General features: G+C 43.2%; 1 protein-coding gene across 2 annotated transcripts in view; it reads left to right on the forward strand.

Moving 5' to 3' along the window:
• Positions 1–26,237, forward strand: part of acap2a (ArfGAP with coiled-coil, ankyrin repeat and PH domains 2a) — a 64,215-nt gene that overhangs the window by 24,092 nt on the left and 13,886 nt on the right. Inside the window, exons 2-11 of one of the 2 annotated variants that reach the window (XM_061241512.1) lie at positions 2,225–2,282; positions 3,874–3,993; positions 5,792–5,845; positions 6,093–6,151; positions 6,618–6,801; positions 9,489–9,533; positions 9,975–10,070; positions 12,531–12,605; positions 24,122–24,234; positions 25,638–25,689. In XM_061241512.1, coding sequence (XP_061097496.1) covers positions 2,225–2,282; positions 3,874–3,993; positions 5,792–5,845; positions 6,093–6,151; positions 6,618–6,801; positions 9,489–9,533; positions 9,975–10,070; positions 12,531–12,605; positions 24,122–24,234; positions 25,638–25,689 — 856 coding nt within the window. Of the gene's footprint in view, positions 1–2,224; positions 2,283–3,873; positions 3,994–4,201; positions 4,275–5,791; positions 5,846–6,092; positions 6,152–6,617; positions 6,802–9,488; positions 9,534–9,974; positions 10,071–12,530; positions 12,606–24,121; positions 24,235–25,637; positions 25,690–26,237 lie in introns of those variants that run through there. The other variant, XM_061241513.1, reaches the window with a different exon arrangement.

The following is a 26,237-nucleotide window of genomic DNA, read 5'->3' on the forward strand; positions in this document are numbered from 1 at the left end:
ACGAGGAGAACATTTTCAACCGACGCTTGGACATATTTAATACGGACATATTTAATACTTTCATCGTGTTTCTTCAATGCCCTCTTGTGCAAATTGCATATAAAAACCTAGAAAGTGTGGTGACCAACCCACACGTTTGATGCACAGGTCCCACAGAACTGAAATGCTTCGATGCTGCAGGACTAAGATGCTGGTTAGCAGATGTCTCCTTCCTTAAACCATCTGAAAAGCACTAAACGTGAATTAATGAAGTTCGGCGCTCATTATTTACATGTAAGAAGATTGGATGCAGCAGTGTTAGTGGTGAAATGGGCAGGGCTGCATTGATTCTCATCCGTGCGCTTTTTGGAGTCGTACCTGAGAAGAGCCAGATTCATCTCCCTGCAGACCTACCTCCCCACATTCCAGGGTCCGTAAATCCACTTAGGCAATTTCCATGCTGGCAGTAAGGGACAGCTAAGTTAAGACAGTGGTTCTCAAACTCGGTCCTGGGGGCCCCCTGTGCATGCTGGTTTTCGTTCCAACCGTAATTGCTATCTCAGAATTTTAACAAGCAGTTAATTTGGCTTAATTAGATGCGTCATGTTTAGAGGGGTTATGTAAGCCACATTATGTCAGATATAGTTATGCTTGCCACGAAGAATAAAATTCATATTGTGGGTAATGTGCTTATCAAGTTCATATTGTGCTTATTGTGCTATATTGCAAACCACTGCATAAAAAGAAGTAAATTGATAAATGATCAAATTAAAGCCTGTGTTGAATCAATTAGTGAAACTAACCTTCAGGAAGATAATAAAAATCCAGACAAAGAAAATGATAAAGAGCCAAACCTGTATGGTGTTAATTATTAATAAAATAAAACCATAACCTTAATAGGACCGTATTGATAAACCTCTTTTTCATCTTTTTTAATTTGATCAAAACATGGTTTATGTTTATGTAATTATTTGCAAAATATCACAATATGGGAATGCTATACTTCATGGCATGCATTGGCATATCTGACATAGTGTGGCTTACACAATCCCTCGAAACATGAACCACCTAATTAAGCCAAATTAACTGCTTGTTAAAATTCTGAGGTTCCAATTATGGTTGGAGCCAGCATACACAGGGGGCCCCCAGGACCGAGTTTGGGAACTACTGAGTTAAGATACGCAGAGCTGATAAACATGCTATTTAGAAGCCTGCTCTCCAATATTATACAATCCCCTGGAACTGAATATTCAGTATAAATATGACATATTCATCTATTAGCTATTAATATCGTGATTTGATCTGGTGTCTCAAGGCACTTCAATATCACTGCAGTTGGAAGAAAAACTAAGAATATAGCTGTAAGAAGCGATTAAGAGGTCCAAACATACAGCTAAAAATAATCATGTCGGACTGATTACATAGAAGATTTATATAGATTTATGTAGTGTGGGCTTCAGAATTATTGGCACCTGTGATGAATATGGCCAAAAAATACTGTAAACTAAATAACAATATGCCATTATTGAAGTAAACTTTATTTTCCAACATGGTGGTAGTCGTGCTTTATTAATGATTCAATTAATTCAACCAAAGTCTTCAATCTTTCAAATAAAAATGTATTTCCCCAAAAAACAGGTTTCACAATTCTTGGCACACCTGTTTTAATACTTTGTGCAATCACCCCTGACAAAGATGACAGCAGTAAGTCTTTTTCTATAATTTGTGATAATGTTAGAGAACATATTTGGAGGGATTTATCACAATTCCTCCATGCAGAACTGTTCAAGATCATTGATGTCCTTGGGCTTGTGCTTATGGGCTGACCTCTTCAGTTCATCCCACAGGATTTTGATGGAATTTAAGTCTAGAGACTAAGATGACCATTGCAGAACATGGATGTTTTTCCCGTTCTGTGTGAATTTTGATGTATGTTTGGCGTCATTGCTCGGCTGGAAAATCCTGCTGCATGGAACACTTCCATTATATCAACTCTGGTTTTGCAGTGTTTTGAATTTGGAGCGTGTTTCCTTTTTGTTTGTGCTCTACCTTTTGAAGCGCAATCGTCCTATTTTGATCGTATCTGTACATGAGGCATGTTTCTTGCTAAATAATCAATGATGTTAATGCTGCCCAAATAATAAGTCAACATGGTCATGGTTCATCAGTAATACCCTTCGGCACTGAAGCACTCTGTGATTTTTGCTATTTTTAACAGTTATCTTTTTGTCTGTTTTTCTGACAGAGCCACTATAGAGGAGGTTGAGGGGGATGTTGGGGAACTGGAGTCAAAGCTGGACAAGGTGAGTGGGGTCAGATGGGTGAATGAGTGAGCTAGAGGCTGGAGATGAGTGTTTGAAGGATGGAGGCGGAAGTGTTGGGGAGGTGGAGACAAACCAAACTGCTCTGACTGTCTGTGGAATAAGCACCTCCCTCACAGTTGTGAGAGAGTAACTACATTACAGTCACTTACCACTCTTACAGCTCCTAAAATGTAACAGCATTACAGTGACTTACTACTCTTACAGCTCCTAAAATGTAACAGCATTACAGTGACTTACTACTCTTACAGCTCCTAAAATGTAACAGCATTACAGTGACTTACCACAATTACAGCTCCTAAAATGTTAACAGCATTACAGTGACTTACCACTCTTACAGCTCCTAAAATGTAACAGCATTGCAGTCACTTGCCACTTACAGTGTTACTGTGTTACAATTACCACTCTTAGTTTAACTGCGGTAACTTATCCACTCCTACAACTCTTGTATAATTGTGTTATAACAATATTCAGTGTGCTCACAAGCTGGAAATGCTCAGATCCCTGCTGCTCGTAATGACCGCTGTCTGAATCATGTTTTCATATTTTTTCCATAAGAATATCCTAAACTACAAACTTGAATTTGGCATGAACTTCTGTGTAATCTGATTCAGATAGTCCACGTTTCCAAGAGTATTTGCAGTCTTCAGCATATCCAAGGTTTTTAACTGGGGAAAAAAACTAGAAAAAATCTCTTTATGTTCAGTAGATAAAAACATTGAGTGCGCTGTTCAATGTATTCTGAGCATTTTATTTCTTTGCTGTTATTGTAATGATATAAGCCCCTGATAATATTCGTACTGTACCTCTGGGGTTTGTCACTTGACTTGATTTGATCCATGACTCATCCATTTCTTAATGCAAGTGAACCAGAAAATTGTTTCAAAAATATTGGCTTTACCATGTTGTCAGGGCCATGTTTTACAGTGTATTACAGTGCACTATAAAAGACCAGTGTTGTCTGCCTGTGCCCTGTGAATTATGAGCAAAGCTACTTAATGGCTCTCCTGAGTGTTTTCATAGACTGTATATGTGACCCACTCTTTCATGATCAGTCATAAGTTGCAATGTCCAATTTCACAGAAATCGATGTTAAGAAAAATATTTAGGCTTTCATAATCTTAATGTCAAATATGAAAAATATAGTTTTTAAGCTTAAACGCAAGATGTAAAGTGATCGTAACACTGGAGTTGTGCATTGTTTCACCAGTCACAAACAACCACATCAGCTGCATTTGTGGCTACATGTTAATGTTTTTGCTTTCATGGTCTGTTAGTTATAGCCCCAGAGTTTTGGTAGTGTTGGTACCCAGTGTTGGTAGTTTCCTTAACTCTCAAAAACATGATTTGGTGGCACTCAAAATGAAACTGGACACACCTCCCTTGATATCTGGAGTAGAGAGATGACTTTGGTTTAGAAAGCTTTCATTCTCCTCTTTCAATTGGTTTCTAAAACTCAAAATATGTTTTGGGGTCAATAAGACAGATTTGTAGGAGGTCTCATATCATCACAGTTACTCCCTCAGTGTCTCCCGCTCTGCCTCCGTTCATCTGGCTGTCTGTTCTTTTGCAGTTGGTCAAGCTGTGTATTGGAATGATAGATGCTGGAAAAGCATACAACACAGCCAACCGGCAGTTTGTTAGTGGGATACGGGAGCTAGCCCAGCACTCCACCAAAGATGAAGTCATTGAGGTAAGTGAACATTGGGAACATGAGACTGCATGAATTCCATATAAGTGACCTTTGTGACAGTCACTTTAACTGTGAGGTACTGGGATGGAGATTTATTATTAATATTTTATTGTATATTGTATAAGCTGCATTGTTTTGTGTTACTTGTTGTAACTGTATTATGGTATAACAATTGTGGATGCCTTGAAAACTGATTTATTTCTATATTAGTTTTAGGCTTAAGAGTGTAACGATCCATGGAACATAAAAACCCAGAGAAGGTGTGGAAAATATACAGCTGAGTAAGAGCTCTTTGTGGTTACGGCTAAAACTTTTGCGGTTACCCATCTCACCTCACCTGCTTTTTAGCAGAGCGTGCTTTTTGTAGGTCAAGTGAAACACTTGTCTTGGGATCGAATTGCAGTTATGGGTTTACCTTTTCCAGAAAATGTATTTATGGGTGCATAAAAAATGTATGGGTATAACCTGTAACATGAAAAATGTTTGCCAAACTAATACTTTTCAGTGACTAACCTAATGCACATTTCAACTCTAAAAGTCCACAACGGTCCACCCACCACACCCCAAATACGTTGAAAAGCCAGAATTCCTCTTCAGTTCTTTCCCTGGAGTATCATGCTCTATTGTCCTCCATTTTTAGCAAGAATGCAGCTCCAGAAGAACTTTCACTGAAAGCTCCATTGTGATTCTAAGCATCAGCCAAAACCATGAGAAGCCATTTCCTCTTTCAGATCTCTGTGCAGTGTTTGCTGTTATGTGTTTTGACATGGTTATAGTGGCTTGGCAAGAGCAGATATGAAGTGATACAGTGCACAGGCTCTGGTTGAATTCCGGTCTGTACCACTGAGAGGGGCTCAGCATTGAGGCAGTTCAGCATGTGTGTTTCTGTGGTTATTCATACCCAGTGTAATTACTGTATACCCCAATGTTATTTTACATGGTTATTCCCAATATCACTACTGTTCCCCATTCTTGTCCATGCTGTTTTCCAGTGTTATCGAGTACCCTATTTTTGCATTCTTACATATAAGTATATCTCCCACTTATCCTATTCTTATTCTATACCCCCAATATACTCTCTAATCCTCAGTGTCGAAAAATAAGTGGTCATACACGGTGGTCTAAACAGCAATATTAAACATTCTCATTCCCAGCATATTACTGATAATTGACAAGCTCATTGGTATCTTTCAAAGATTAGCATCTTTCCTTGAATACATCAACAGTCTTATTCACTTCCCCAGCATCAAACGCAGTGAACCCAATCAAACAAGTTTGAAAATAGATTAGCAGTTGCCAGATTATCCTTCTTGTTTTTGAACTGACGCACTTCTAACAACACCTCAAGTAACCTATAAGCCTACTAAACCGGTTACGCATGGAATGAGATTTGTGTGTCTGTAATGATTATTCCCTTAATAATAGTGAAGTTCATCTCCACCATATTGATTATTGGAGTGAGAGAGATGAGCCATTTGATTGATTGCTCAACTACAAACTACCACTAAAGCTCAATGAATGGGATATAGTTTACACATCCGCACAGTATAATGTAGGATGGCTAAATGGTTTTGAAAACTATATTCAAAATAATTAAAATAAATGATAACTGATGGAGATGCGACCAAGTTATATTTTTATGACATACAGAAATATGTAATACAAGTTGTTTAAGGTGTATGATAAAGTGACGAAGGGCAGTGTTGAGGCTCTTCCCTACCGACAACATTATTAACCAGCAAAGCCCAGTGTTATTGTACATGCTCATTCCCAGTGATGTTTCTGTTTTATTCTGCAGTCCAGTCTTACAAAGTTTGCAGAGAGTCTGCAGGAGATGATCAACTATCACACAGTAAGTCCTGCTGCCACTGCAAGGGGGGTTTTATTCACGGTTCTGTAGTGGGGATCCAGTCGCTGAACACTGTATGGAGTGTTTGACTGTGACAGAGTGTGAGAACAAACTGATATTGTATAACCTAAACTAAAGGTATAGGAATGGGAAATCTGTGATAGTGTCCTATGGAATGCAGTTGTCAATCGGATCATGTGATTATGTATGATAGCACTGTCATAATTCTGTCTTTCGTATGATTTTACAGATTTTATTTGACCAGGCCCAGAGATCCATAAAGTCACAACTCCAAACATTTGTGAAAGAGTAAGTATGCATGTGTATCCGCAAAATGCCTTAAAGTAGTTATTTCTGTTGCAATTTGTCTGGTCGTTTATGCGGCACAAAAGCTGTAGCCATACAATTAGAACAAAATATAGGGGGGTTGTTTGAAACTATTCAGGCCCAACAGCACTGGATATGGGAAAGTTGGCTCTCTGCTCCTGAGGCTACAAATGCCAGTAACACAATGGCCTGCTTGTGAATGATTATCAACTCATGCTTTAACTTTGTTAGGAAGTGACCTTACCTTCCACTTACTACAGCGTAGGTTACGGTCGGCTGCTGAGCTGTTAGTGTGTCTTCTTTCCGGAATGTGCAGAGCAGCTGCGAGTTGGGCTGACTCAGGATGTCAGGAAGGTTCATAACCTTTTGTATCATGGATGTAATGGCATGTTGGAGCGCTTAGCGTCCGCATCAACAGGCCCACCAGCAATGTTTTCTTTCCCTCCAGCGACCTGCGAAAGTTCAAGGATGCCAAGAAGCAGTTTGACAAGGTGAGCGAGGAGAAGGAGACGGCCCTGGGGAAGAACGCCCAAGCGCCACGCAACAAGCAGCACGAGATGGAGGAGGCCACCAATATCCTGACCGCCACACGCAAGTGCTTCCGCCACATCGCCCTGGACTACGTGCTGCAGGTTGTGACACTTCCCGTTTTTTTACCTGCTGAATGGTTCCTCTGTCTTTAGACATTTATTTTATTGGTTATTTTTGCAGGGACAGGGCACAATTAAACTATAATTGCACCAGAGTTAGCTAGCAGTTTATTTACTGTATACTTATCTGTAGTCCCTGGGTAGGTAGACAGATAACCACAGAAACGGCAAATACACTGCATAAAATGGCACAATCCATAAAGGTTCATCAATATAAATGGTTAAAATCAGTATGATAGGTACCTCAGGCTATGAAGCCAGCAGCACCGAGGGTTCTTTGAGTTTAAATGGTTCTGTGTAGGACCTTCAGCCATTCAAACAGCCCTTGAAGAACCTTGTCTTGTGAAGTCCTCATCTTCCCTAATAATAATGGAAGGAAAATGGCTGGACTTGAGTGGAGAGATCTTCAATGTGCCAGGAGATCTGAGTATGTAATTTGCAGTTTCACATTTCATAACTTCATTTTAAAGTCAGCTTTTATGTAAATAAGTTGTGTCTTTTGAAGGAGAGAGAAGTGAAACATAAAGATTTGAATCTCGTTATTTGTTGCCTCTTACGTATTGTTGATAAATTAGGCTTTAATAGTCCTGCAATAGGAACCTTCTTGGAAGATCTTGGGAATGAAGAGCAAATAGTCACTACATGCAAAGCATTCAAGGTCGGAAGAGGCTGCTATTGGGACTGTAATCAGATTTGCAGCATTAAAATTCCCCATAGCTACAGGGGAATTAATGGCAGTGGATAGCCACTGGAAACAATGCAATAAATCATGTGCCAAGACTTTTTCTGTGTGTAATTTTTAAGGTCTTTTTATTTTGGTTAGTTTTTTTAATTTAAGTTTTTGCTGAGAAATTTCTATCAAAATGCAGGATTAATCAGTAATATCAATGGATCATGTTTTCATTTTGGACTTTTTCACTTTTTCACAAATCTAGTGATGACAGTGTATTGGTATTGTTATGCTATAGGAAGTAATGTCCCATGCCTTATGTTTGAAGTTCTATGATGATTAATACGTAGGTTGCGGAATAGTTTTTTTCCTTCAGGTAATTAAGATAAATGAATAATTTTGCAAAGCAATCTATTTGGAAATACATTTTATTTGAAATGTGATGCAGATATCTCGACTCATCATGTTTTTTTGTTTGAACAGCAGACAAACCTGGCCTACTTTATGTAGCTGAGAGATTTGAGTGTCTCTTGATTTTTCTGCTTTAAGTGAACGGATGGATTGATGTGCCAAAGCACTTAGTAGAAAATGCATAGAAACGGATGTTTTCGAGAATAAGTTTGGATTGCCTTTCTTCATTATGAATATGTAAATAAGTGTACCAGTCAGCTGATCTTTCATACAATTACCAGCTACAGGGGGACATGGTGAATATTGCTATCACCTATTTTGTTATCATTATGATGGTCCATTATAATTTACATATAATAAGAGAGCATGAATTTTGTTATTTTATTGCCTTTATGGTTGGGCACATTATGCCCAGTAAAGACTAAATCAGAGCTGTCCTGAGCCTTGCCAACACATACTGTATGCCACAACAACTAGCAATTGCTAATGCCAGTGTTTGCTCAATGGTTAGGATTGGGCTTCTCAGCTGTGTAAACCACTAGCTGGTAGGATATGGCTAACATGGTTGCACTGAAGCGTACCAATCAAATGTGATGGTCGGTTTTGTAATCTAATCCAATTACCTGACTATATAGGGGATGACAAAATACATTTAAGCCACATTTATTGTGCCAGCTGCTCATTGTGTAATGTTTCTTTGATGACATTATGCACCAATTTTGGGTGCAGCTAACCTCTATTTGCCAAGCAAATTAATGCTTTGAGTCATCAACAACAATTCTTTTTCATAGATGTTGCTTGTATCTCACGTTGTTTCCTGGAAACTTCCTCAACAAATGATATGTGGATGGTGACAGATCACACTTACAGTGGTGTCAAACTTCTTATTTTCTGGCAACTGATTGTATGAGGCGTATTTGCTTTTCAAATGAGATTATTGAAATCATGTTATAGACTGTGAGGCTTACAACCTGTTAATTGCAGTTCTGTTCCAGTTCAGATGGTGCAGTAAGCAATAATTGAGAGATTGCGCTGGTACTTGCCTAGGTAAGCAGTGCATTGTCTGGATCGGGTCTTGCTGAAGAGTAAGCTCTTTTTGCCCTCTGGTGGTGGCAGATGGTACTGAACGTGAGATGATCGTGAATTGGCTGAATTTATAACCAAAGTCCTAACCTACTTTCAAGCATTGTTTCTGTTCACCAGTATATATTTTCTTAAGTCTTGAATTCAGTATGTTAATATATTTTCTAATCTTATTTTTTTCTTTGCCTTAAAGGTGTCCTATTATGTATGCACAAATGCACCATAAATGTCTTGTTACCAATATTTTGTGCTATAACATACCCATACCCTTGTATTTTCCCAGCTGACCCAGGATATAGATTAAATGGTGTATATACTAAACATGTCTTAAAGAACAATGTACAAAGCTCCAGAACGGTTATAGAAAGCACTTGAATATTTGGTTGAAACTATTCTTTATATCTCTCAGCAGTTTATAATATGTTTGTGCTTGAATGTGCTCCTCATGCCTTTGTTAGACAATTATTGTGCAGGATTAATTTCATTGTTTTGCCTCTGCCCTCAGATAAATGTCCTCCAGTCAAAGAGAAGATTTGAAATCCTCAAATCGGTGAGATTTGTCAGTTTATTTTAATGCACTCAAATGTTAGTGTGTTTCATGCGACTATAACAAAGCCCAAGTTATGTTATCGGAGATTCTTATTCTTTTTATCATTTTATTATTACTGTGCGAGTGTTGCAGAATGTTTTTGTTTAAGGTCTGGTGTCAAGCATCGGGGCTGATACTGTGTGAGAATTGTCACTCACCATTGCCACTCCTTGACAGTGCTTTTTGATCTATGACAATGCTTTAAAACTGCACTAGTTTATGTTTAGCTGATGCCTGCATGAAATGTCACCAATCTGACTGTGCTGTGCTGTGAATGGTGAGAACTGACCTGAGAACCTCTCAATGAGGCAAGATAGGCTGTCTGCAGTGCCATGTAGCCCACAGGGTTAGTGTGATTTCCTCAGTCTTCTCTCAGTCACCAGATACCTTCTGTTCTTCCAGATGCTGTCCTTCATGTATGCCCACCTGACATTCTTCCATCAAGGCTATGACCTGTTCAGTGAACTGCAGCCTCTCATGAATCTGCTAGGTGGACAGGTACTGAAAGACATTTGGCCCTGATGTGTTGTATTGAAACAAGAATATATAGAAAAAGGCAAGTTATTTCCATACAAGAAACATACGTGCACTCTGTAACATCTGTAGATACACAATTCCTGAAAATGTATTTGTGTAAATTATTGATAAAAAAGTTAAGACAAGACTAAGCTTTCAGTTCCCCAGTAACTAGATAAGCTGTATTCCAAAGAAGTGCTGTAAGTAATGTTTTAAGTGACTTTTCTGTAAATTGTATTAAAGGTCAGAGGGTACAGGAGTTAATTCTTTTCAGGAGTGAGATCTATGGTTATTGTAGTTCTACTTGGAGTTTTAGTCTTAGCATTGCTTGTTTTAGTAAGGCAATTCTCTACTTTTTAAATTTACTTTTTAAATAGATTTATTTAAGTTATTTTACTTTAGTTATACTTTAATTGGCCTTGTCTGATAGTTATTACAATGTTTACAATAAGACTATGCACTGGTTCCACCATTGCCCTGCATTTTGAGAGTATATTATATCATGTTTTGGAATCACAGTACACCCTAGGTATTGGAGCATTGTGTAAACCTAGCTGCCACCCTCTCCCCCAGTAACATTTGATTTATACTATTTCTTATTGAATGTAGTCATGAACACTCAAAAGTTTTGAAAGACAGATTCCCTGCCTGCCTTTAGTTTATCAATATTTTTTCTTTTTCTGAGATTTGAAGTTTTGGATATAGTACAAAATGACAAATTGAAAGAGTAGAGTTTAGAGTTTGCCATCAAAAATAAATCCTCTCTGAAGCATTCTTAGATACAATATTTTGTAGCCTTTTTTAAGAAATAAAAATGTAATGGCAATGCTAATTTTACCGTTACCCACATTGCTTTAGTTCTAGTTCTGTTCTATTTACAAGTGAGAGGCAGAACGCTATTATTTCAGAATGGGAGTACTCCTCTTGCTAACGATTTCAATAGCTAATCGTGAAATACGATTCCCATAAACCCTCCAGGTGATTTATTTCCCATGTTCCTGTTCCGCTCCAATCGGTATGTAAAAAATAAATTTATACCATTTGGCAAAATGATCTCGAGCGACTTACAGAAGTGCTTTGAATTACAGCACAATATAGTTTCTCATCCATGTCAAGTAAAAACTCTAGTGAGGAATAATTACTGTCCACACAAACTGCACTAGGTTTTTTTCAGGGTAAGGGAAGTAAGTAGCTAGGTGGCTAGTGGGCAGCCCATGGCCTAGTGGCTAAGTTATACATTTCCCCAGCGGGGATTGTCCCCTGCTTAGAATAATCAACTGTTAGTTGCTATGGAGAAAAGCGTAAGCCAAATAACTGTCATGTAAGTAACGGTTTAGGTGGACGTATTATAACTAATACATTCAATACAATCACGTTTATAATCTCAAACCTTTTTGCCTGTTTGCTGTTATGCTTAAAGCTGCCGACGCTTATGAGAAATGACTAGTCGTATTAAACATGTTCTTCCCAGCCCTGTCTGTATTCCATGCCATTGATGTTGCTGAGAAGTTCATAACAACTTCCCGTCTGATGTAGTCATCAGTCTTGCCTCCTTCCCATATCCAGTCCATTGAAAAATACTGTGCTATGTACATGCACTGTACATAAGTAGGCCTCTTATACCTTTGAAAGTAATCAGTTTAATTTTGATCCGAAACTGTCCACCTTACCAACTACTTGGTTGAATATTTAACACTTTTTGGACATCAGGTCCAGGTTTGGCATTGTAGAACTTTTGAATTATGGATCTATTTGACCTAATTTTGCTTTTGGCTTTTCTTAAGCCATCAAATACTATTTTTTAATTGCAAAATTATTTTTGAATGACTGTAACATAATACTGTCTGAGTTCATAATCTGAAAACAGACATAAACTTCTGTCAGAACTAGTTTTTAGGTTCCCTCCTTTAATGCCAAATATATGATGATCCAAAATCACAACAAACCCCAATTTCCACTTGAGAGTGACTTTTGTGGGTACCACCACCCCTTTTTTGAGAGCCAATATCTCTTAAAAATATGTTTTGGATATCTTTATTGAATATATGAAGAACATTTTCACGATGTTTGAGCAAAATTGCAGTGGTTGATTTTTCACAGAATTACCCCCTAATGAATCTAATGAGTCATAACAGATATCTTGATTATACAAACAAGAATAATCAAAAAATAAATTTTGTTGGATATAAAAGCTATATGATGTTCTCTAATGCTCATGATTCCGGTTCATAAACAAAGAACACAGTAGTTTGTTCCCACTATCAAGGTCTTAGTTTTTTCTGATAAAGTTGTATAATGATCACATTTTACTGCCATAGGCATGTTTGTCTAGATGCTAAATCCTTGCCTAATTCTCATCATGAAGATTGAGAATGACTTGGGCAGCCCATTGGACTGCTATGACCTGCAGGTCTCTAACTGGTGGGTTTCATTTTTATTCAGCTGGACCAGCTGGTAGTAGACGCAGCCAAAGAGAAGCGTGACATGGAGCAGAAGCACTCCACCATCCAGCAGAAGGTACTGTGGACTCCTCTCCCTGTAAACCTTTTGACCTGTGTGTCCAAAATGGCTGCATATAATAAACAATGTGGATAATGATCTATATTCTAGATTATACGTACAGGAAAGCTATATACTTTTACTTAAATACATTTACTATCATGTTTCAATGTTTTTTATTTAATAGTCTAATTTTCTCTGAAAGCCATTACATTACATTAATGGCATTTGGCAGATGTAGACGTACAACAAAGTGCATACCCATAACCAGGGATAAGTGCCTTTATTTTTTATTTATTTAAACAAAGCAAAAGTATGACCAAACCCCTTAACTAGCCAAACACTGCTTACCTAGCCAAACTAAAAATCCTGATACACAAAAAAATTATTGGCACTCAATCAATAATTCTATTTTAATTTAATTTAGTTAATCTCAGTCTGAAGAAACTATATTGTGTCAAGAAGCATCCCTTTGTCAACCATGCAAGGAGAAGCACCTCGTACCTACTGTCAAATACGGCAGTGAGTCATTGATGTTTTGGGAATGTTTTGCTGTCAGTGGTCCAGGGGCACTATTTAAGATCAACAGCAGAAAATCTGGTTGAGACTTGGTCATAGATATTACATTAGATTACATTAATGGCATTTGGCAGAAGCTCTTATCCAGAGCGACATACAACAAAGTGCATACCCATAACCAGGGATAAGTGCGCTGAAAGACCCTAGAGGGAAGTACAATTTCAACTGCTACCTGTACAACAAAGAGAAGGACCAGGGCCAATTATTATTATTATTTTTTTTTTTAAACAAACAAATAAACAAACAAACAAGGCAAAGCAAAGCAAAAGTGACCAAACTTAACTATCCAAACACTGCTTACCTAGCCAACTAAAAATACAGATACACAAAGTAAATCACAGAAAGACAACAATTAAGGTTCACAGGGAGGTACGGAGGGACGGGGAGAGGTGCTGCTTGAAGAGGTGCGTCTTCAGTTTGCACTTGAAGGTGGGGAGAGATTCTACAGTTCAGTTCATTCCACCACCGTGGAGCCAGAATAGACAGGAGTCGTGAGCGTGAGGTGGAGGTTCGGAGAGGCGGAGGTGCCAAGCGGCCTGTGGAGGCTGAACGAAGAGGGCTGGCAGGGGTGTAGGGTCTGATGATAGGTAGATTGTCCAGCAGGACAATGACTCCAAGCATACATCAAAATCCACAGAGAAATGGTGAAGTAAAAAAATCCCTCCAAATGTGTTCTCTAACCTGTGGTATTTGCACAAAATATTAAACCAGAGGTGCCAATTAATACAGTGCACTACTTAAGCATACATTACCTACATACATAAAGCATACATTTATGTATATATAATAATGAATAAACATGTTGCATGAATGTTTATTAAAAATGTAAAAGCTTGCAACGTATCGGTTTGTTTATCCTTCATATTACTGTATGGGTATAATAGCTATAAATTATATTTAATAAACATTATATACCTAATAATCATCAGACATTAGGCCTAGGCCACCAACCTGGCCACTTTATTAAAAGTATCTGTCTTCAGTTTCAAACTTTGAGCCCCTTCTCTTCATCAGTAGAGATTATTTTACTCCTTTTGGTATTTTGAATTTGCTAGGTTGCAGATCTAAGAATAGATACCCATCTAATGACTCCCCTCCCTATTCCCATGAATCATGTCACACTGTGGTCTGCTGAAGCCCCATTACCTCACTCAGGAGTGCTCCACCCACACTTGTTTCCCCTGCCCTGGTGACAGACAGAGGTTATACTGCAGGCCTTGTCCTTAAAATCTCAACTTCCTCTCTACAGACCCTGTCTGTCTTCCATAACTTCTGTCTAACGCACCCAACTCATTGGTATAGTTGCATTAGTTGGATGAGAGAATTTGTGTAAACACCAAATATTTTGGTGTTGTCAACCACCTGACACTGTCCAGTTGTTGTCTGTTTTGTCATGTTTTTGAAGATCATCCTGACACATGGCTAGAGAGGATGTGGTCCATATAACATTTTCAACCTCGTCTTGTCAGGAGCAATGCAAATTTTGACTAATATGACTGCCATGTTCAGGTATTGTGATGATCAAATATTGAAATCTATGCTCTCTGACTGTTGTATCCATTAAAGTTCTTGCTTGCTATTCGTTGGAATGTGGAGCTAGGTGGGGGTTGATGCTGTAGGTGGGGTAGTGAATTGTACAGTAGCTGGGTACTGTAGTGATTGGGGCTATGGGTTAGGTAGTGATAAGAGCAGTAATGTGGCCACAAATAGGGCAGTGAGCAGTGATCCTCTCTCCTGGTCCTTGAGAGAGTGTTACTTTTTTGTTGTGGCTTTTGTTGTTACTCAGCACACTCCGTAATTAACTGCTTTTAATTTATCAATTAACTCACCTCACCTGGTTTCTTGGGTCTGACTTAGTTGCTGATATGCAGGCGAAAACAAAACCAGCACACCCTGCGGCTCTCCAGGACCAGGATGGAGGACCACAGGCAGTGAGAGACCGCAAATGGGACAGTAGTGCTAGCAGATATAAATTGGATTGTTTTATCTGCTACAGAGGTCACCGTCAAACTTCAATTATGGCTCGACAGACTGTGTATTTAATCTGTATTAAATCTCAGCAAAAAAAATGTATCTTTTCCCTCTGCAGTATTGGTGTCCCCCAAGGATACACTCTTGGGATATTCCACATTGTCTAATTTTGGATAAAAATGATCTTCACTTCTCATATTTTACTGACATTTTCCACAACAAATCTTCCTATGCCAAAACTAGCGCAATGCTGAGACAAATCTGAAATATAAGCACCCTTCTCTCATCAGATTGTGAAACATTTCAGGAAAACCTGACTAGTGTATAAAGTTTCAGAATACCCTGAACTCTTTTTTTTCCTGTTTTCAGACCTGTGCTTCTGTGTGTGCATGTGTCTGTGTGTGTGTGCAAGTACGCTGGGCATTGCCCTCACTGCACACATTTGCATTTTTGCTGTTGCTATTGCTATTGCTATTTTTATTATCTGTACTGTTTATCTCTCTCTTTCTCTCTTTCACGGACAGTTTTGTTTGCCGTTCTAATCTGACCCTCTCTCTTTTCTTTCTGCTCTCTCAGGCTGCTTTGCAGGTAAGTTGATTCAGCCTCCTTTCACCTTTTTCGGATCTCTCTGACTTGTCATTGAAAGATAGTTTTAGTTGCTTCATTCAAATGCAATGTACAGGCTGTGTAACAGCACAAACTCAGGCCAGCTACCTAACATTGGATTTTCTGTGTTGAGAGTTACATCACTATTTTAAAATGCCAGTGAGCTTTTAACAAATGGTAATGTTGTATAGAATGCCTTGTTTTTAATATTAATTCTGTATTGATACAAAAAAATTCTCAAACACTGAAAAGCTGTGTTTCATACTCGCCTAATAAACATCACAAATTTACCTCAAAATTAATATTTTCTTACGCTATGTCAGTGTAAATTTTAAAAAATGTTGTCATTCACTTATTCTATTTCAATGGATATTGTGGTGCCTGGGGGTAAATCCTGAGGCCGTGGGTGGGCCCAGCTGAAATCCAAGACACAGGAGTCAGTAATCCAGAAAAAATTAGTCTTTTTATTTTTTCTGTTTTCTTTTTTTTTTTCGTTGGGGTATTGCTGATAGCGCCCCCCCTCAGGGCAAGGGTAGTAAAACGGGAGAAAATAAAAGGGCCGTTGAGGCAAAACTAAATTAGGTTCTTCCCAGACCGGGGTATTCTTCAGGGCCTCCTTCCTTCTTCCCTCCGGGGCCGCGTCAGGGCTGGGGGAAGCACACAGAGATAGGGTTAGGTAAGGGGGCTCAATTATCCTCACGTGTCCGTTGGTAATGGTGGGGCCTCCTTTTAGGTTTAATCCTCCAGGTCAGTACGGCAGAGGATCTTTCCTCTGCTCTTCCTTCCTCAGCATAGGCGCCGACCGACTCCGTTTGCAGCCTCGACCGCGCCTTAAATATCTTCCCCTGCTCATTAGGGAAAAGAGCTGCAGCTGAGTCAGTAGTTTTCCACCGTGTTCACTTACGTGTGCTGTCCGGGGTCCTGGACCTGCAGGTAGAGGGTTCTCTCTCCATGGTGCTGATCTCCCCATCACTTCCCTAGGAAAATAGACCCCTTCGCATACCTCTCCCAATGCATAACGGTTGCAGGGTTGCGTTGTGCGGGCCCTTCTGGGGTTCTCTACCCACGTGGCGCAACATGCAGGAGCAGGGGCGCCACATATTCCCCCCCTCAGCTCCAAGCCCCGGGCGGGAGCGTCTGCCCCTAGGCCATCCTCTCTCCTGGATAGCGCATCAGCATTCTGGTGCAGCTTCCCAGCACGATGCTCCACCTTGAACCTGTAGGGTTGCAGCTCTAAAAACCAGCGGGTCACTCGGGCATTGCTGTCCCGGTTAAGGTACATCCATTTTAAGGGGGCATGATCAGTCACCAACAAGAACTCACGGTCAAGTAGGTAGTAGCGTAATTTACCTACTGCCCATTTGATGGCGAGGCATTCCTTCTCGACCGTGGCGTAATTCTTCTCATGGCTGAGGAGTTTCCGGCTGATGTACGTCACTGGGTGCTCCACTCCGTCCTGGATCTGCGAGAGTACAGCCCCAAGTCCCACTTCCGATGCGTCGGTCTGCAGCACAAAGGTTTTCTTAAAATCAGGGGTGATCAGTACCGGTTCCTCCCCCAGGGCTGCCCGTAAGTCCAGGAAGGCTGCAGTGGCGAGGGGGTTCCACTGGACCCGGTTGGGCTGCTCCTTTTTGGTGAGGTCGTGGAGCGGGGCTGCTCGTGCTGCAAACTCTGGAACAAACTGTCGGTAGTACCCCACCAGACCCAGGAACATTCTCACCTGCTTCTTGGTGGCCGGTTGGGGCCAGGTGACGATGCTGTCGACCTTGTTCGACTGGGGCTTCACCCGTCCCCTCCCGACAGTGTGGCCAAGATAGGCCGCTTCCTCCAGTCCGAGCCGGCACTTCGCAGGGTTAGCTGTCAGCCCGGCCTCCCTCAGTGACGTCAGCACAGCTTCGATCCTGCCGACGTGACTGTCCCAGTCGGTGCTGTGTATGATTATGTCATCCAAGTAGGCTGCGCAATACATCTGGTGGGGCCGTAACACCTGGTCCATCAGTCGCTGGAACGTGGCTGGGGCTCCATGTACGCCGAAGGGGAGGACTGTGTATTGGTAGAGGCCCGTGGGGGTCGCAAAGGCCGTCTTCTCCCTGGCACGGGGGGTTAGGGGAACTTGCCAATATCCCCGCGTCAGGTCCAGGGTGCTTATGAATCGGGCCGGTCCCAGCCGCTCGATGAGTTCGTCCACTCTCGGCATGGGGTACGCGTCACACAGGGAGATGTCGTTCAGCCGGCGGAAGTCGTTGCAGAACCGCCAGCTCCCATCCGGCTTGGGGACCAGCACCACGGGACTGGACCAGGCACTGCGGCTTTCCTCAATGACCCCGAGGTCAAGCATTTTCCTCACCTCCTCCCGTATGGCGTGTCTGCGAGCTTCCGGGATTCGGTAGGGTCGTAGCTTCACCGTCTTCCCTGGTTCGGTGCTGATGTCGTGGGTGATCAGGTGGGTGCGGCCAGGCATAGTCGAGAAGACGTCCCGGTTCCGGTCGACCAGCTCACGTAGCGCTTGCTTCTGCCGGCAGCTCAACTGCTCTCCCATCCTCACATCAGGGGTCGGTGGTGGGACACACTGGGCGGAGAGGGCTGGGGTCGGAGCTGGGGGTGGCTCATGCCATCTCTTCATCAGATTAACATGGTAGATCTGGAGGTGGCGTCGTCGCCCCGGCTGCCTCACCCGGTAGTTCACTGGTCCCGTGCGCTCCACGACCTCATACGGCCCATGCCATTGGGCCAGAAATTTACACTCACTGGTGGGGACTAGGATCATCACCTTGTCTCCTGGGACAAATTCTCTCACCTGCGCTCCCCGGTTATACAGCCTGGCTTGCTCTTGTTGGACCTGTTCCATGTGGGCCCTCATCATGGGCCAGATCTGGGCCATCCGCCGGTCCATTTGTTCCACGTGTTCGATCAGGCTGCGGGTTTTGGACGGTTGCTGTTCCCAGGCCTCCTTTGCCAGGTCTAGTAGTCCCCGAGGTCGTCGGCCATATAATAGTTCAAATGGAGCGAAGCCGGTCGTGCTCTGGGGTACCTCTCTGACTGAAAAGAGGAGATAGGGTAAGAGCTGGTCCCAGTCCTTACCGTCAGTCTCGATTGTCTTCCTCAGCATGGACTTGAGGGTTTTGTTGAATCTCTCCACTAGCCCATCGGTTTGGGGGTGGTAGACGGAGGTCCGCAGTTGGGTCACGTGTAGCAGCCGGCACATCTCCTTTAGGACCCCTGACATGAAGCACGTCCCTTGGTCTGTCAGGAGTTCCTCCGCTATCCCGACCCGGCTAAAGAGCATGAACAACTCCTTGGCCACTGCCTTTCCTGTCGCAGTCCTGAGCGGGATAGCTTCTGGGTAGCGAGTCGCATAGTCCAAGATCACCAGGATGTACCGATGTCCCCGGCTGGACTTCGGCAAGGGCCCCAGGATGTCCATCGCGATCCTCCTGAAGGGTACATCGATAACAGGAAGGGGGATTAGTGGGTTTCTCAGGGTTACCTTTGGGCTATGGAGTTGGCACACAGCGCAGTGGCGACAGTAGTCCTCCACAGCCTTTTTCACCCCGGGCCAATAGAACCTCGCCAGGATCCTCTCGTAGGTCTTCTCCCTTCCCAGATGGGCTCCCAGTAGGTGAGTGTGGCCTAAATAGAGGACTCGGGACACAAACGGTTGGGGTACGAGCAGCTGCTCTACTTCCTCCCCCTGTGGGTTACAGACTCGATAGAGCAGGTCACGTTTTACCCTGAAGAAGGGATAAGCTGGTGTACTCACCGCCCCTTGGGGTACCCCGTTAATGTCTCGGGCGTCTCTCCAGGCTTGAGCGAACTTGGGCTCGTTTAGTTGGGCAGTGCCGAAGCGGGTGGGCGCTTCGGCCTCCTCGCTCGTCTCTCGGGGCCCATCCGAGAAGGCCAGACGGACGTCTTTCTCCGGGGGCAGGGCCTCCCCAAGCTCTTTTTCGGTCGCGGTGACGGTTCCACTGGTGGCCGGGGGGTTTGGTTGGCGTTCCCACTCTGGTAGCGGGGCCTCTACTTCACTGTCCCCAGATGTCACTGCCCAGACTGGAAGGGGGGTGCGGCGGGCCGCCCGTCGGGGCCGTCGTGGCCTCATCTCATTCGGAGACCGGGACCCCTCCTCCCAATAGGTCCGGAACAAAGGGCAGTCTCTTCCCATTAACACAGGTACGGGTAGATTTGGTACTACTCCTGCTCTCACCGAGTGGGTTCCCCGTGGGGTGATTAGGTCCACCCACACCGTGGGGTATTTCCTGGTGTCCCCATGGATGCATGCCACAGCCACCTCTTCACCCCTCTCTTCTCCCGCAAATTCTGGTCGCAGCAGGGTGATGGCGCTGCCCGAGTCGAGCACTGCTTCAGTGTCCCGGTCCCCCACTCGTACCGGGAATCTGGGGGCCTCCGTACTCTGATGTGCCCAGCAGGTGGTCAGGTACAGGCAGGGGTGCACGGGGCTGCTCGCACCACTGGCGGTGGGCCTGGACACCTCCTTCCCAGGGCAGTTCCTGACTAGATGCCCCTCCTCTCCGCAGTTGTAGCATCTCCACTCAGGCCGTGGTCTCCCTGTATTGGGTCTGCCCCGGCGATTTGGGTTAGGGAGGGGCGGTGGGTGCTTCACAGGTTGTGGGCCCTGGGTTGGTTGGCTCTGGGTTTCGGTGCGTTCTGGTTGGAGCATCTGCTGGGTTACCTGATGGTTTTCAAGGAGGGCCACTAGGAGGTCTACCGAGGCGGGTCCCACCTGGGCTACGTATTGTTTGGCCTCCTTCGGTAGGGCGCGGGTGCATCGGTCCAACACGACCCTCTCCAACAGGGGTGGCCCCTCTCCCTCGGCCAGCCAGCTCTTAGTCAAGCGGGTCAGGGCGGCGATTTGGGACCGGGTAGGCTGGGAGGCATCATATGACCATTCGTGGTAGCGCTGGGCTCGTGCGGGGAGGCTGAGCCCATATCGGGCCAGGATGGCTTTCCTCAACTTGAGGTAGTCGGTGGCATCAGCCACGGCCATATCCCGGTAGGCCTGTTGGGCCTCCCCCATTAAGAAAGGGGCTAGTATGGCCGCCCAGTCTGCCGGCGGCCATTCTTCACGTTGAGCTGCTTGCTCGAACACGTGGAGGTACGCCTCGACGTCATCGTCGCCCGTCATCTTCATCAATACATCTTGTGGGGTCCATCTCGACCCGTCGCGTGGAGATAGGCAACAGAGTTCAACCACCGCTTCCTGCAGGGCCCGCTGGGACTTTGCCAGCTCGGTGATGACCGCTTCCAACATCATCCCTCGGGACTCCTCCTCTGCTTCTGCCTCTTGCATCTCGGCCAGGGTAGGTGCAGCCAGCCGTGTCCTTCGTCTCCCTTCACTGGGGGGTGTGGCCTCCATTCGCGTTGACCTCAGTCGCGTTGATTCTTCCGTCCAGACCAACTTTCACAGCGTGGCATCAGTGTGCCCGCATTCTCCACCATATGTGGTGCCTGGGGGTAAATCCTGAGGCCGTGGGTGGGCCCAGCTGAAATCCAAGACACAGGAGTCAGTAATCCAGAAAAAATTAGTCTTTTTATTTTTTCTGTTTTCTTTTTTTTTTTCGTTGGGGTATTGCTGATAGCGCCCCCCCTCAGGGCAAGGGTAGTAAAACAGGAGAAAATAAAAGGGCCGTTGAGGCAAAACTAAATTAGGTTCTTCCCAGACCGGGGTATTCTTCAGGGCCTCCTTCCTTCTTCCCTCCGGGGCCGCGTCAGGGCTGGGGGAAGCACACAGAGATAGGGTTAGGTAAGGGGGCTCAATTATCCTCACGTGTCCGTTGGTAATGGTGGGGCCTCCTTTTAGGTTTAATCCTCCAGGTCAGTACGGCAGAGGATCTTTCCTCTGCTCTTCCTTCCTCAGCATAGGCGCCGACCGACTCCGTTTGCAGCCTCGACCGCGCCTTAAATATCTTCCCCTGCTCATTAGGGAAAAGAGCTGCAGCTGAGTCAGTAGTTTTCCACCGTGTTCACTTACGTGTGCTGTCCGGGGTCCTGGACCTGCAGGTAGAGGGTTCTCTCTCCATGGTGCTGATCTCCCCATCACTTCCCTAGGAAAATAGACCCCTTCGCATACCTCTCCCAATGCATAACGGTTGCAGGGTTGCGTTGTGCGGGCCCTTCTGGGGTTCTCTACCCACGTGGCGCAACATGCAGGAGCAGGGGCGCCACAATATGTACTGTTATCATTGGTTTAAATTATGTTGCTCCGTTTAGTCCATGTTCAAGAGGACTGGCCACTTAATGAATATGTACTGAATGTTAATGGAGAAAAAAGGAATTTCAACTCAAGAAAGGATCTTAATGAATTCATTTAATTAACATGTGGAAACATGTGGTAGTAATGGCTAAAGCAGTGAATGAGCTCTGTAAATGTCCTGTGCAGTATCAGTCTTTAAAATGGGGGCTGTGTCACTGTGCTTCAGACAGTGCCGTGTAAATGTGTGTTACTGTGTGACACAGAGAATTAGTCACTCTCAGCCATGACCTCAGCCTGCTGCCAGGCTGAAGGGGAAGGAGCCAAACCCGGCAGCGGCCCAGGAGCCCTCTCACACTCACCCACTAACATGTAACACACGTTCGCTCACTCACACACATACACGTACGCGCTTGCTCACACGTTTGCGCGCACGCACACATACAAGGACATACTCTCACACCAACACTCAGTCACTCTCACATACACACACTCTCATACTCTCACTCCACACACGCACACATACAAACACTTGGTCTCGTATGCACTCACACTCTTCTTCATTCTCCAACTGTGTGTGTTTCTACTGTTATGGTACAGGTTTAGGGTAGCTAGAGGTGTGTGTTTGTGTTTGTGTATGCATATCTAGACACACACTACATTACATGATACAGAGTGACGTACAGTTGATTAGTCTAAGCAGGAGACAATCCTCCCCTGTAGCAATGCATGGTTAAGGGCCTTGCTAAAGGGCCCAACGGCTGTGCGGATCTTATTGTCTTCACCGGGAATCGAACCACCGGCCTTGCGGGTCCCAGTCATGTACCTTAACCACTACGCTACAGCAAGAGAGAAGCTGTGTTTTTTTTGGTTGGAATGTACATGAACGTGATATGAGTTGAAGAGACATGGCTCCAGAAACAACCAGGGCATTCTGAGGGGGAGTGGTGTTTCTTCCTGCTTGGTGTGCCGACCAGGGTTTTAAATAAATTATACCAGCGGCCTTCTCCCCCTATGAAGGTTGGACTGTATGTCTCCCTCCCTCTATTAACTCTGAGGCAAAACTGGGGCAGGTCAGCTGACAGGGGTAAAAGAGAAAGTGACCTGCGAGGTCACAGGACATAACCACGCTTGCCCCAAACCTGACAATGTGGGGGACAAGTTGGGAAATCGTTGATGCCAGATCAAACATATAATGTGTATATAATGTTACCTGCCTGCCTGCATGGAGAAGAGTTTGCTGATTTCAGCACCAGTGTCTAGATGATATTTGGTTCATTTTCGTAGTATCAGATATGTAACCCTATACAAGCCTGTAACCAAAATAACAAATGTACACATCTGTGTACCACTTACTTACATTAGCATGGATACAAATGTTTAATTTTTACATTCGATTTTTGACTGTGCTGTAATCAGAGGCTTTTCTCGTTGGCAAAATGGCTTCCCTCCGTCTGAGAGAGAGTGCTCAAGCTTTGTTGTCAGCAGTCTTTGTGAGCAGCTAGACTGCAGGTGCTCTGCTATTCAGGTGAATTTTGTGCAAGCAGTGGGGTCAACATGCCAGCTTAACTCCTCGTCCCCTGCCGGTGGAGTTTCACCGATTTAGTTTCTGGTTTCAGTGTGAGTGATAACCACTGGAAACTGGATCGGCTCATGCTTGAATTAGGCTTTTGAAAACAAAGCAGGCGGCCTCTCTGTCAGTGGACAGCCATGTTCTGATAATCCCCCACCACCTGCTTTACTCATTTCTAATTCACTGCCCTGCTGCTCCCATGGGCATATCTGCTCTGTTAACCATTACCGTTCACATTAATCCAGCTCAAATTTTCCATAAATAGCACCGAATCTATGAATGCAAGAGAGGCCATTGAAAGTGGCCTCTCTTGTATTCATAGATTTTTTGAGATGTGCTACGGATCAGCTCTAGTAGTGTCTGTGATGTGCTACGGACCTGCTCTTACAGTGTCTATGTGATGTACTACGGACCAGCTCTAGTAGTGTCTGTGATGTGCTACGGACCAGCTCTTACAGTGTCTATGTGATGTGCTACGGACCAGCTCTTACAGTATCTCTCAGATGTGCTAAGGACCAGCTCTAACAGCTCTGTGATACGCTGTAGCCCATTGTGCTTCCGCCACATACCCACTTCCTGTTCCCCCTTGTCTCCATGCAGGACTTCTCGAATGATGACACAAAGCTAGAGTACAATGTGGACACAGACAATGGCATTGCCATGGAGGGTTACCTGTTCAAGAGGGCCAGCAATGCCTTCAAAACCTGGAACAGGTAAAGCTCCTATTTTCTCTCTGTCCTACCCCACCATCCTGCCCCCTCTTCTCCCCATATGAGCAGGCTGTTTCTGTTTGGGGCCTTTAATAAGCTTGCCTGCTGGTCAAGGGATTCTCTGTCCTGAAAAAAATTACACACTAAGATATGTCTTGCTTGTTTTCTATTAATATTGCCCTAACGCTAAATGCAATTATTTTTATGATTGGATTTAGATTCCCATTGGATTCCAATTATTTTGTCATTATTTTGAATACATTTGGATGCATTACAGTTATTTAGCTGACACCTTTATCCAAAGTATGCCTACCCCTTGAGTTGCCTTCTTGATTTGTGTTGTCTTCGTCTCTTTCAGGACGGAGGTATATTGTTGCACTGTGTCAGTGCTGCATGACTGCATGCTCAATTTACCAAATGACTTCAGCCCAATTAATGGGCTTTACAGACATCTGATAATTTGGCTGGAAGCACTTTTTAACCCTATGAACTTGGTCAACGTCTCTAATTAGTGTTGCGTTCATATTTATATAACACAAAAAACTCTGACATAATAAAACCAGAAAACAGGGATCAGACTCAGACAATAAAAGGCATATTCTAACCATCCTTGATACCATTTCTCTACTTCAAAAAAGCATGATCCAGTATAAGAACAAAAATATACCATTTGTTAGTTGCATGAATAAACTGTTTTTTTTGGGGGGGGTTTTTTGCTCACTTTTATTGCCCGTCCGGCCAACATATTTCCGGTTTGGTATAAATATAAGTTATATAATATATAATATAATTATTAGATACAGACATATACATGGAACCAAATATCCCACCTGGTTATGAAGCTACAACTGTTTCCTGACTAATGTTGAAGTTTAGTTTAATCTGTTAATTTTCGAGAGAACTATACATAAGACTATACCTAAGAGAATGTCGTCGTGAACTACTTTTATTGATGCATAAATGCATTGCTAGGTCATCTCAGTACCAAACTAATGGAAAACATGGTAAGCTTCTTCTACAGGGTTATCTACCCTTTCCAACAAGGTATAATGTGTCATATTCAGGTGACAGACAGTTTAGGAATATCGCTACGTCCAGTAAAATGATGGGTGACTTTATGATTTGAGATCAATACTTAATACATTTTAACACTTTAAAAACTTAAATTCCCCCTGGATCAATTCTGTGAAAAACGATTTTATGTTTAATGCTCGGATGTCATTGAATAGGTTTATCTCATGGGAACCTGAACTTGAGGCAGCAGTGTACTATAATGCTTACTTTCTGTGAGTTTTCTTATAATACATGTAACTGCCAAGGTGCCATTTTTGTTGAATGAATGTGATTATTTAGTTCTTGTGACTTCAGTTCATAGTTTCTAAATTTGTCGTTGTATGTCTTTACAGGCGCTGGTTCTCCATTCAAAATGATCAGCTAGTTTACCAGAAGAAATTTAAGGTAAGCCAACTGTCTTCCTCCAGTAGACATTTTGGCATTCGGCTAAAACAATTAAAACATATTTAATGAAATTACATTTGCAAAGCATCCCCATATGAAATGGCTGTCAAATGGAGGTCATGATGTTTCCAGCATGTCATTTAGCTTATAGCAATTGAAATTTCTGAGCATTTTGAGTCCATTTTACATACTCAGTGAGCAATTTATTAGTTAGACCTCTACACCAGCTTGTTAATGCAAATATCAGCCAATCATGTGGCAACTAAATGCATAAAAGCATGCAGACGTGGTCATGAGGTTCAAACTAAAAAAATCCAGTGAACAAATAACCACGCATTACAACAGTGGTATGCAGAACAGCATCTCTGCACAAACCTTTAAGTGGATAGGCTACAGCAGCAGAAGACCAATCAGTCTAAATAATAAGTCTAATAAATTTGTTGAGAGTATTTGTTGATAATGCTGGCTAAGTAATATGATTGAGTGGTATCGGTATACTACTTGATCGTTTGAATGACATGTATGGCAATGGGTTTGTTGTGGGTTTA

Source organism: Conger conger, chromosome 5 (genome assembly GCF_963514075.1).
Source record: "Conger conger chromosome 5, fConCon1.1, whole genome shotgun sequence".
In the NCBI taxonomy this organism is placed as follows: domain Eukaryota; kingdom Metazoa; phylum Chordata; class Actinopteri; order Anguilliformes; family Congridae; genus Conger; species Conger conger.